Below are 13,892 nucleotides of genomic sequence, written 5' to 3'. Positions count from 1 at the left end.
CATCAGAAGTAATTCATGCAAAATCAATAGGAGCCACATTTGCATCAGAGCATGTGTGATATATGAATACATATATATATATATATATATATATGCACATTTCCTGGTCTGTCATTCAGCCATCAGATAAGTCCGTCACAAGTCCATTGGTCTGTCAGTCGGTCACCCAATAAAGACATCAGCAAAACTAGCGTCCGTCACTGATGAATGTTGTTAGTGACAATTACACTGCCAGGTAGAAATCCACTTCTGCCAGTACTTCATTTTTTAAACAGCGTCCTGTCAATGGTCAACAAAAGGGCAGCCAATCTTGGCACAAAATTTAAAAATCTTTGAATTGATTAAACTAGCACCTGACGCTGAATGTAAAGTACTTTATGAGATTTTGTTACCATAAGAAAGCACACAGCAGAGTACTAAGCCTTGCTCAGCTTGCACGGCATCTGGAGTTACATGTGCCACAACAACGACCGCTGTCCTTACAAGCTGGGAGTCATTTTCCCATGAGAGTGATTCATTTCCATAAATGATTTATGCACGAGAGACAGACAGCAAGTCATATTTGCATTTCGCTGTGTACATGTGCTTGTTTGTATGCGTGTATAAATAGGGTCAAATCTTAACATTTTACATGTATTTATTATATGCAAAGAGGTCAATGCATAAAAAACCATGAACTAGAGGAAATCAATATGCATGCCAACACTTATACCACTTAAACACATGTAAATTGAGACGCACACATTACAGTCTTAGTTAGAATGTTGAACCCATAGTTATTCTATTAATCCACGGTTGGCATTACAATTCTACGACTGACGCACTTTGGTTAGGGTTAAGGCCTAGATAGACCAAAAAGACGCTGGCCAACAGTGACAGACGCTTACCCCGTGGCGTCCGGCCAGCTGTCGGCACGTCACGCTGGAGGAATACACCGCAACGACAGACAGCGACGCTGACCATTAAAGTACCTTCTGCGCATGTGTGAGTTGTAATACCCTTCCATACCATCGGCGGCGGTAGTCACCATTTCTCATGGTTAGAAAAATCCAACCGCAAAGCTGTTGGCCAGGTGCGGATTATAAAAAAGTAAACAATGCATTCAACTATATTCGTCTCTCACGATGAACTCCCACGCGAAGGAAACCATCACGTGCTTGAAACGGTATTATTATACAATCAGAGTGACCAAATGTCACAACTGGCGAAGCCGATTCAACATACGTAAACACCCCCAAGACCCTTACAGACGGATTACGACAATACGACGGTGGCCACTACACCAAACAGACGGCGCATTCAGACGCCACGGCGCTTCACGACCTCCGACTTCGTTTTGGTCTATCAGGGCCTTTAGAGCAGCAAGATTGACAAAGAGAAGTCCCAGAAAGATGCAAGAACAGGAAACAGCATTCCATTTACTGACAAAGAATTAACAAATAGGGAAGGTGGAGTGTAAGATAGGAAGAGACTGACAGTTGTTACCCTGAATCTTTAATGTTAATATTTAAGCGCAAAGTTGGTGTTCTAATATGCAGCTTTATAACTTATTTAAGCCTTTCTCTGATTCTAATGTCAATACTAGAGGTCCCATGGTTAAGTAACTTTTTTCTTCCACATGATAGTGGTTTCTAACAATGTGGAGCTGGTGACCGAGGACCGGAGCTGCTCCTATCTTGACCTTCCACCTCTGGAAATGGTTTCCAGATGAAGTCATTTTCTGAACTGGTGGAAACAATTTTATGTTTCCTTAGGATTAGGCTGATGCTTGCCGCATAAACTCAATGACAGCTGTGGAGCACAAAAGCCTACCTGTATATAAAAAAATGGGTAATGATTCCAATTTATGAAGTTTTGACTGGAAATGTACAAATAATACACCTCGAATTACTCTGCCATACTTCCCTACCTCACAGTTGCTGCGCAGAGACTATAATAAGCTTACATGTTAGTTAATTTAAGGTATTAATGTAAAAAACAAAACAACAACAAACAAACAAACAAACAAGCAAAAAAATAAATAACTATAACCGTCACCTATGGCTAAACTGAGAAAAACAACAATGAGCACTTAAGAGTACTACTGACACAACTGGAAATGATGCTACTGTGAATAGTTATTAAAGCGGAAGTCAACCCAAACATATTTTCAGAGCTGGGCACTTGACCCTTTACCCTTTTTTGCCCGTCCGGCCGTGACCCTCCACCCATGACCTGGGTACCCTTCCAGCTGCGACCCCCCAGGCCTTATTCATAAACATTGTCGGCCCCATCCCCGTTCCGCCCCCCGACCCCTCCAAAATAAAGCGTCCGTGATTGACGTCGCCGTGAGAGAGATGCTAACGGCAGAGGCTTTTTAAAGATCATTAGCTAGCTAATTTACAATCCGAACCCGCTGTGGACATGATGTGCCATACTTGAGAGCTGCGCGCAGCTTGAAAATACTACCGGACACAAGTTGTTTTGAAAGAAACATAAAAAGAAGCCTTTCAACCAAGTAGGCTGAGATGAAATTTGGCCACCTCGCTAGCACGTCACACGCATGAGGGCCGTTTAGTGGGCCGGACTAAAATCCACTTCCGGATTAGTGCAGCCATTTTTTAAAATTTGTCAGCACAACCCCACCCACCCAACCCCCCTCTGCCCCAAAAATAGGCATCCGGCCGGTCCGGCCCAGGGATGGACTACCCAGCTCTGCATATTTTTTTCAGGGATAAAAAATGGATAAAAAAATGAAGAGAAGTAGTGTGGTTAAAAAAATAAATCGTCTCCGCCCACCCCTTTCTATTCTTTTCAACCTTTTATTTTTATCCTTGAAAGGCTTTTCACTTTTAGTTGCTGCTATATACTTTATAGTCTGGATTTTAAGGAAGTCAATGTGTGATCAAAGACCAGTACAATCGCTCTGACACCATTTTCCCTTTTAAAATGATGATTTGCTCCTTGAGATTATCCTGCTGTGAGCTCACCATCTCTGTGTGAATGTTTTCTTTCTTTCTTTCTTTCTTTCTTTCTTTCTTTCTTTCTTTCTTTCTTTCTTTCTTTCTTTCTTTCTTTCTTTCTTTCTTTCTTTCTTTCTTTCTTTCTTTCTTTTCTGTGATCACAACCAGCAGTCCTCTCCCACTAGGGGTCGGCATGATACATGGATCAAGAGAATTTGATCAATCTGACATCCAAATGAACAAGGTTATGCTGTGGAGTTTTCAGTCAATGGAGGAATTATTCAGATAGCAACAAGCCGCAGAGGGAATAAACATTTAAGGCCTGATTCAATTGCTGTCTTGGACATAAACAATAATACTTCATTTGAAAGAACTTTCAGGGACTTCATTATGGAAACTTTATTTAGTGGTTTGAATACAAATAGTTGAGTCTCTGAAGTGTCTGTCCACTCACCAAGCATGAAATCAAACAACCAAGTAAATCTTTAGTTAGGTGACTACTGCATTTCTAAAAATGTGTCTCTACAGTGGGGCAGGCTGTGCAAAGGGCCACTATTTGTACTACACAAGCATGTCAAAATGCAACACAGTGTGGTATGGCCACAGTCAAGTTTAGTCAATTGCATTTGTATAGTGAAATAGAACAACAGATGTTGAACAGAAAAAAAGGGTTGTGAATTAAGTGAAGCATTAATAATTTATCTGGGGTATAATGATAGAACAAGCATTTGATTAAGAGCGCGTCGTCAACTGGAGGTGGACAATTTCAGACTGAAACATAACTTTTCAGTGTTAGTCTATGTGTCATTGCATTTGTTATGTTCTTGACTCAGTTTTTTAAATATTTTTCTTTATTAACAATTCCTTTTCCACAGTGCCCATAAATAGCTATAATTTGATTTTGTATTTAAATTTCCATCCATCCATCCCTCCATTATCCATACCGCTTATCCTCACAAGGGTCGTGGGCGTGCTGGAGCCTATCCCAGCTGTCTTCGGGCAGTAGGCGGGGGACACCCTGAATTGGTTGCCAGCCAATCGCAGGTCACACAGAGACAAACAAACATCCACACTCACAATCACACTTAGGGGCAATTTAGAGTGTCCAATCAACTTACCATGCATGTTTTTGGAATATGGGAGGAAATCGGAGTTCCCGTAGAAAACCCACGCAGGCACGGGGAGAATATGCAAACTCCACGACCTCTGAACTGTGAGGCGGACGTGCTAACCAGTCGACCGCCTGTATTCAAATTTAAATATTTAAATTTCTATTTGTGTCCACTTAATGTTCATGAACTATTTAAAAAACAAATCATAGGTTACTCAGCAGACACTTAGTACTTGAGTATTTTTTTTCTGTGAACATTCACTTACTCTAACTCTTATTACTAAAGTAATTATTTGGAGGGCTACCTGTTATTTGATTATTATGGTTTTAAAGTTGCACTGCTTTTACTTGAGTGCATTTTCTGGCTACTCTACCAGTCTCTACTCATACTGAACTCCCACTTGGTCCTTATTGTATTTTTCAAATGTCATTTACTCTTCTGTGTGAATGTAAGGCCTTAACTTGTGTTGACTTTTTAATTGCTTCTTTACAAATAGTCTCTTGAGGGTGAGGGTGGGATTGTGAGAGGGGATAGTATTTGTGTTTGGCAACATGTCTGCTGCATCTGCCACAGGCATGGATTCAGACTATAAAGACTCTATTCTTGTAGACGGCGCACATGTGCTTGGCGTCAAAACTGGCGCATCTTCATTTTCGCGCCGGGGCACATCTAGTTTACTGCGTTTGAGAATTTGGCAGATGGCACCGCACCGTTCTGGGCGTTCCGGCAGGCCGAGGGCATTTTCTTTTACACACCTCTGACACACCTGACAATTTGGTGACAGAATGTAGACTAGACTTTGGACCAGGTAAAAGCAGGTCTAAGTTGGGGTGCAGGTGATGGAACATGATTTTGGTGAATCTGAGACGCAGTCAAATAGTGGATGTCATCGTATTTCATTCGCATGAGTGAACCCTCTGAATCACTGTAGGAATCAATTAATTGAAGGCATCATTATTATCATCCAGTTGTGCAGAAGGGGTGGGGTTGGTGCTATCCCTTAATTAATCTAGACTGATGCTTGGTTTTAATCATTTTAAAGTACCTTAGTTTCCGGACTATAAGTCACAGTTTTTTTCATAGTTTGGCCGTGGGTGCGACTTATACTCTGGAGCGACTTATGTGTGAAACATTACTGTCATGGATTTTTAGTGCTGACTTGTGACTTATGTTTTGCCTCCCTCTGCAGGCGCTTTAGCGCTGAAGTGCCTGCAGAGGGAGACAAAACATCATAAATACAAGTCAGCACTAACAAGCCATGACAATTACTTCTATATCATTTCACATGTTATTGTAACCAACATAAAGAAACATAAGGTACATCCTAAAAGCTATTAAAATAATTTAAATGATTAAAGTCTAATGTTTTGTTAAACTAACAGGCATTGCTAGTCGAGGAAGCCAGCTTATCCAAACAGCTAGACATTCACAAACAAACTCCACAGACTCAAGGTGTGCAGCGAAGTTGCCTGTTTATTTTGTGAAACTGCACAAGAAACAGAAAATACTATCAGTCTATGCATTACATACACATGTATTTTCATAGACATGAACAAGATGAGCCTATGCTAATGATTAGCGATCGCGATTAGCAGTAGTGATTAGTATGTTGAATCAACAACCTACAATCATCCACAATTCAGCTTGTATATAAATGTCATTACACACAATTGTCTAAGTTAGTTTCAGATGATAGTTGAACAAGAATAAACCAAAAACAGGCAGACATGCTAATGATTAGCAACCACGATTAGCATTAGCGATAGCGATTAGTATGTTCAGTCAACAACACAGTACAAAGCCACAATTCAGCTCCTATATAAATGTTGCATGCTCATTACACACAATTTTCTAAGTTCTCTTATAGGCGATGGTTGAACAAGAATCAACCACAAACAGGCAATTGCCTGCCTCTGGCTGGGGTATTGCATCATGCAACCACACGTAAGGAGGAGCACACTCAGCACAGGGACGAAGACATAATTACGACCGAATACATTAATACTTTTGGAGACTTTGAAACATTCTACATGGTCGGGGATGAATAAAAGACTTATTTAAGCAATCTACAATCTTTTGGTGAATTTAAAGTTATCTGACTGTAGCTTTCTTTTATGCTACATGTAGCATCGTAGCTCGGTGGAAATGATGTGTACTAAGCGCACAATTTCCTCCCAAAATGCGACTTATACTCCAGTGCGACTTATATATGTTTTTTTCCCATCTTTATTATGCATTTTATGGCTGGTGCGACTTATAGTCCTGAAAATATGGTAATTATTTTAATATGATTTTATTATGACTTTTGCAATGTCTTAATATTTAGTTTCTCGTTCTTTAATGCTTTTAAGGTTTTATGTAAAACAATTGTCTTAAAATGTGCTGAACGAATAAACTTGCCTTGCCTTGCGTGTGTCATTATTCTCCATGGACTGCAGCAACCCTATTTCTAATTCTGGCATGGCAAAGACTGTATGCTCCTCTCCTGCACTGAATGTAAAGGGAATGAGTGGAGCTGCTTCCATTGGCCGGGAAACAAGCCAGCTGTTTTCACTCCCACAAGGGCACAAACGCCCCTTTCTACCTGCTCCCGTCTATGAAAAACCAAAAGAACAAAACCTGCACACACACTCCATGTGCACAGTTAGACTGTGCAAGGGTTGCACTGGGCACAAAAATAGTACCGCATATTCTGACTCACAATTCACAGGCCAGGGTTCGAATCTTTGGTCTTGTCTCTGGCTTCTGTGGATATACCAGCTTTAAAACAAATGAAAACTCTAAAATGTCTTTTGGGGTGAATGGTCGAGCCGGACATCCCGTATTGAGTCTTGGGTCTGCTTCAGGATTCTTCCGAAGATGTCGTTTTTACTTGCCTTTGTTGACTAGTGCTTGCTCATATGGGGTTGTGCTAGTCTTTTAATGAGTCAGGAGTGTGGTCTTTGACCTGCTCCATGTGTAAAGTGCCTTCGACAACTTTTGTTGTGATTTGACGCTGTAAAAATAAAATCAAATGCGATTTAAGTGAATTTGAGTGTGAATGTTGATGGACTGCCTTAAAGCGGAAGCCTCTCTAATCGTGCAGCTGCTACAGGTGTAGCTTGACAGCATGGTTAGGAAAAAAAGTAGCAGGGTTACTTTCCTTTTAAGTCTTAATTCTGATTTGGGGCTCAAAGCAGCAACGCAGTACTTGCTTTGGCATGCCGTCCATAGAGGGGGACAGGTGGCTCGCTATCTTGAGACAGGACGGCCCCCTCTCCAAAAAAACTCTGCTTTCTAGCGACCAGGTAAGCAGGGCAGATAGTGTTCTGCAATTCTTTATTTTGGGGGTATTTTGACCAAGCATGTAATAAATGTTAAGGCACCTGTTGTTTTTTTTTAATTTGTAAAAAAGTACATATTCATCCATCCATTATCTGTACCGCTTCTCCTCACAAGGGTCGCGGGGCGTGCTGGAGCCTATCCCAGCTGTCTTTGGGCAGTAGGCGGGGGACACCCTGAACTGGTTGCCAGCCAATCGCAGGGCACACAGAGACAAACATCCGCACTCACAATCACACCTAGGGGCAATTTAGAGTATCCAATCAACTTACCATGCATGTTTTTGGACTGTGGGAGGAAACCGGAGTGCCCGGAGAAAACCCACGCAGGCACGGGGAGAACATGCAAACTCCACACAGGGAGGCCGGAGCCGGGATCGAACCCGCGACCTCTGAACTGTGAGGCGGACGTGCTAACCAGTCGACCACCGTGCCGCCCATTACAGACATCCAATTAACCAGAATTAAAAATAATAATAATAAGTACAATATTGAACATACCGGTACGTGTTTTTCACAAGACAGTGATGATATGTCTCCTTAATACAAAATAGTACTGATGGGGGAAATATTGTCTTGGATGAATAAAGAATCTGTCGGCCGAATGGTCTGTGGGACTGTCTGTCTAAAGTGAAATTAATAATGAACATTTTCTCTCTCTCTCTCACTACTCACATACACCCACACAAACTAGAAACAAAACAATTTAACGAGAGAATTAAGACTAGTTGTACATAGTAGTGTGCACGTTTGGGTGTGGGCGCGTGTGTGCGTGCATGCAAGCGTTTGTGAAACTCAGATGTGAGATTACAGAAGGGATTATGGGAATTATAGTTCAATGAGACACAGAGGGTGGCTGACAGGTGAGACTTGTTAATGAAGGCTTAATGTGAAAATGCTAAACACACACACAGACACACGCACTCGTGCTGTCCAGCTGGTGTGTGAGCTCAGTGCAGATGGGACCTTGGTTGGGAAATATGTCCGACGGCAGAGAAGTAATTTGGGTTTTCATGCTGAATTAGTGGTTGCAATAGACAGGATAACAGCAACACATGGATAGTTTTTATTAAGTATTTGTCCATTGTCTGGACAAAAACCTAGAGCAATTTCCTTGAAATAAAATGGAGCTTTTCTTCACACCTAAAATGGAGCTTTTCTTCACACCCAATTCTTCAAACATGACCTTAATAGTTAGCCACAATTAGAAACATTTAACACTTTCCATACCAAATGGTCAAACTTTGAATACACAAATAATAAAGCAGAGTCTAAACATTCTTATTAATTCATTTTGTCACAAATTTGACAGACTTGAGAAATTTATGTACAGTGATCAATTCAGCGACACATTTGACCATGATAGGAAATGTCACAGTGTCTTATTTGCATTCGCAATATCGGCCTTGTAAAAATGCACTTTGCTTGCTGTGTCCCAATGAAAAATTGGGGACACAATGCTATAGAATGCTGTATGCTATCTAAATTGGGCATTTTGGTAAGAGTATTCATTTACCACTATTAAACTTTCATTTCCCGCTTCCTTTTCCTCCTTCCTTCAGCTCAGTTTTTCTTCTTTCTTCCAGTTTCCTCCTTTGATTTTTTTCCTGGCATGCTTGAGTTGGCACAGAGTTTAAGCACACGAACATGCACACACACGCACACACACACACACGCACACCCACACCCACACACACACACCCGCACGCACACACACGCCCACGCACGCCCACACACACACACACACACACACACACACCCACACCCACACACATACATATATATATATATATATATATATATATATATACTTGGATGCTCCCCAGAGTCTTAATATAGTCTTTTTTCAGGCTCTAACCCATGATGTCAGTCACTGGGAGAGTTGGTGTGTGTTTTCAAATGGGTTTGGCTGTCGTCCACATTGCTGTCATCAACTTGCATCCCTCCATTCATACTCCCGGGTGGCTCTATATCCTTCAACCTCTCTATCAGTGCTAAAGAATAGTTTTCAGAGTACCACTGTTTTGTAGTGTCAGACCTAAAAAAAAAAAGACATATACATTTGAATTTAAGGATTTGAGGTCCATTATGTGTATCCCAAAACGTTATCCTTTGTAAAGACTATAACAACCTCACCACATATAGAGTAAAATAGCAATATTATCAATATCACAAATCCAATGCTTTTTTTTTTCTATTTCTTTTTTTAATCAAACCATAATATTTACTACAAGTGAGATATGAATAATTGACATTAAGAAGGATCTCATTATTCCATACACTTCTTGCTCCCCATGATTTCCTTGATTTAGTGATGGAACCTGTGATGGGAGTTTGGGTGCCACAACTAGCATGTAAACAGAGGATCAAGGACTGAGCAGCAAATACAATATATTAGATTCTTCTGTACGTGCATGCTTTTCCGGGCCACGTAAAATATGGTCCTTGAGTTTGACGCTTGCCAAAGAACCAACCTTGTCGCCATGGCAGCCACATTACGCACAAGCATGCATGTGCATACTCACTCGGAAGTAAATTATGGACCAGTTAAATATATTTTTTAAGAAGCAGTGGCAGTGATCACTGTGTAAATGAAATATGGCCCAAAAAAGATTTCCAGGCAAGCGAGATGAGAAGAGAGATGGCAAGCAGACAGAGAGTGATAACATCAAACTGCAGGACAACTAGGACAAGGACACACTGATGAAGTGTGTGTGTGTTTATGTCTCTGTGTGCGTCTGTGTGTGTTTGAGAGCGAGAGGGAGAGACCGGTGGGAGTGAGTAGAGAAAGAGCTGTCGAGATAGTGATTTACCGATAGTGCGAGAGTAGGGGGACTGCTGAAAGGGAATCAATAAGAAGGAAACCATGAAGCAAAAGATAGTGAGAGATACATAAATGAGGGGCAGAAAAGAAAGAAGGAGGTAAAAGGATGGGCAGATGAGGATTGAGGGACGTGTGACATACAGCAGTCGATGAAGACGAAAACATATAAGACTTGAAATAAATCTGTAGCCTTCCTTTCATTGGTTTAACTGTGATACTCGGGAAATTTAAATGAAATGTTCTTTCTACTAGCTTTATGCAGTTTGAATGTTTATTTCTGAACCAAACTTTTTGATGTTAGTATGTTTTTAGAGTACGCATTGAGACATGAACAAATGAAAAATGAGGCCATATTTTTTTCACTGAAGAAAATAATGAAAACATGAAGATAAGAAAAACACATAGCAGTTGCTTAAAGTCCCAGATTATCGCCCCAAAGGAGTAATGTGTTTTGTCATCTGTGAAAGTATATTAGAAGTGGTGGGAAATGGTCGGATACAGGATAACAACAACAGTGAGTGAGTACTAAATTACTCCTGTAGCTTTGACGTTTGCGACTGACAGGAAATTATTGATTCGCTTGTTTGATCCTTAGCAGAATAACAGGCACCGTAATACCTAACTGGGTTGCATCATAATTTTTGTAAAAAAAAAAAAAATAAATAAATAAATAAATAAAAAAAAAATATATATATATATATATATATATATATATATCATTGCAAGCTACGTTTTTTTTTCATGTCTCAGTCAAAATGTTTAAATCTTCACATTTATACAAGAGGTTGCTAATACTTGCTATATGCATTTTGTATTAGCGTTCATTTGGTGCTGAAATTGCTCTACACTATGCTCTACATAGTGTCACTCTCTAGTTTACAGTGTCCGATTTACACCTGAAGTAATTTTCCAGTGAATACTATGACTATGAATGAATATAACTTAAACAATATGAACAACTCTTTGAGTCCTATTTGTTCTTGTTTGTTATTAAAAGTTTAGGTTTGGTTAGGTTACCTACATTTTTGATCACAAATGAAATTCTAATTATTTAGTTGGCATATGGTGCAATGATGTTTGAGCGTTAGAACTTCTGTCTGAAAACAAGTTACACACACATATGTAATGCAACCAGGGGAAATATACAAATAAATTCTGTTATTTATGACTTCTGTTGTTTGTTCTTTTTTAAATACGAGGCAGTTCCATGATATGGCTTCTTGTACTAAATCTACGATCACTTCCCAGGAACCCTGCAGGCACGTAGTGACGCCTTTGACCATACAAACTGCCTCTCTGATCAGGATGAAAGGCTGTTTTTGTGGTGTCAAGATCAAACGCAAGAAGAGATGTAGTCACTGCAGCTCACTGCCATCTGAGCCTTTTGCAAGATTGCATTAAATATAAGAACATGAAAACAAACAGGACTGTAGTGATGGGGCGTCATCCTGCACAATGATGCACTACAAGTTACCATATTAGACTGTACGTCACTCCGGAGTGTAAGTCATATTTTTTGGTGAAATTTATTTTACAAAAACTGAGAGAAACAACAGTAGAGCTCAGAGTGGCACCCAAAACCCCCAATCCCTAATCATGTGGACATCGACGAGCAAATTCTGATTGGATTCGAAACTAACTACGGAAAAGTGTTTCTTTTTATCTTAAAATGGCTTATCTTTATCTAGAATCACATGTCACATTTTGGCCAAAGCTAGAAGAATCCTGGTTGGTTATTGCGGCATTTGGTGCTCTAAATAATAAATCCTTGTGGCAGATGCTGCATACTTAACTAGCAATATGTCACACATTAGTTGCCATGGCTACTTCTATCTTCTATGTATTGTACATGAAGGTTATCCATCCATCCATTATCTGTACCGCTTATCCTCACAAGGGTCGCGGGGCGTGCTGGAGCCTATCCCAGCTGTCTTTGGGCAGTAGGCGGGGGACACCCTGAACTGGTTGCCAGCCAATCGCAGGGCACACAGAGACAAACATCCGCACTCACAATCACACCTAGGGGCAATTTAGAGTATCCAATCAACTTACCATGCATGTTTTTGGAATGTGGGAGGAAACCGGAGTGCCCGGAGAAAACCCACGCAGGCACGGGGAGAACATGCAAACCCCACACAGGGAGGACGGCGCCGGGATCGAAGCCACGACCTCTGAACTGTGAGGCGGACGTGCTAACCAGTGCCGCCCATGAAGGTTATATTGTACTTAATTAATGAGGTTAAGTTTAAAATCAGTCACTTTTTCGGTCTCCTCTTTGTTGTTTTTTCTTCTTTATGTACCGCACGGTACTCTTGGAATGCATATTGGTGGGTACCCTCTTTTATTTATCCCTTAATCATATCCAGGACTGCTTCCTTCTCTCTAGTCTAGTGCTTAGTCTGTTTGCCAGAAGCCTTAAATGGAGCAGTGTGACATTTAATGGTGTTACAGAAAGAATGCAAAAAAACACGGGTTTGAATTTGTGAGTAGGTGAGTTTGCAAATGGCAACACACAAACAGGTTTAATTAGGTCATTACCTTTCATCTGTTTCAGTTGGATTATATTCACAATGATGTATAATTCAAAATGCATTACATCAGGGATACTTTCCAAATTAGTCATTAAAGATACATTCTTTAATGTATACACTTGAAGATAACTGCACTGATTTGGGGTCAGATTTACCCTTTTAAACAATCGAGGAGAGTCCTATTAGAAGCAATGAAACTGCACTTCCAATTCACCTGCAGCTTTTATTGCAAAATCTATAAACCATCACCACATCCATAGTTTTTCCCTTTGTGTTTTACTACCTTTGTTGTCTAACAATCTCTTTATGGTCCGATACCGTTACAATCGTGGCTTGATCGAATATAAGGCGGCCTCTGGGATACAAATTGGCTCTTGGCTGTAAACAACACCTTTTCAGAGCAGTTTAGCTAAACATTAATGTGCTACGAAATGAGCACCAAGTGTATTTTGATAAAACATGTTGACAGGAAGGCAGTTAAGTAGGACACATCTGTCGTTTCAGTAAACAATGTTTGTTTTACTGATGTATACTGGATTTTTTTGTGTCTTGAGCGCTTTACCATGTTTTCAATTCATTATACCTAATTGTGTTCTCCTCTGTTCTTCTCCCTGGCTGCAGCATCAGAGGCCTCTTCATCATCATCATCATCCTCAATTAGCCCTGGAGGTTTCGTAGACTTCATATTCACGAAGGAGCCTCAAGACACGGTGACGGTGCGAGGTGGTGTGCTACAGCTTGACTGCCAGGCACACTCAGACATGGCGTCCGGAACCCCTACCGTTACATGGCGGAAGGATGGTGTGCTACTCAGTGCCCTGGTGGATGAACGGCGGCAGGAGCTGGCCAATGGATCATTGTTTGTTCATAATATAGTGCACTCGCGGCACCACCGTCCTGATGAGGGGGAATACCAGTGCCTCTCCACACTCGAAGGACTAGGAAGTATTGTCAGCCGGACTGCAAGAGTCACTGTGGCAGGTAAGGTAGAACATTTTTTGGGCAGAGGGGGAGGTGCAGCATCTTGAAAGAAAATGACAAAATCAAGATGTTAAACTAACCTTAACTTCAGTTAAATGTTTTTGATTTTTTTTTTGCTACAATGAGCAAGTAGAAAAGGGCACCTTTCCTACTTAAAAAAAAAGCATCACAGGGCTTCACAG

At 40.7% G+C, this 13,892-nt stretch overlaps 1 protein-coding gene across 2 annotated transcripts in view; it reads left to right on the top strand.

The window, feature by feature from the left end:
- The window catches only part of dcc (DCC netrin 1 receptor), a 368,958-nt gene that overhangs the window by 92,752 nt on the left and 262,314 nt on the right, over positions 1–13,892 (top strand). For both annotated transcript variants that reach the window (XM_086054077.1, XM_086054076.1), the window contains exon 2: positions 13,351–13,710. In XM_086054077.1, the coding sequence (XP_085910203.1) occupies positions 13,351–13,710 (360 nt within the window). The remainder of the gene's footprint in view (positions 1–13,350; positions 13,711–13,892) is intronic.

Source organism: Filicampus tigris, chromosome 15, assembly GCF_054856515.1.
Source record: "Filicampus tigris isolate MCC_2025a chromosome 15, RoL_Ftig_1.0, whole genome shotgun sequence".
Classification (NCBI taxonomy): Eukaryota; Metazoa; Chordata; class Actinopteri; order Syngnathiformes; family Syngnathidae; genus Filicampus; species Filicampus tigris.
This window is presented reverse-complemented; position numbering and strand designations above follow the sequence as displayed.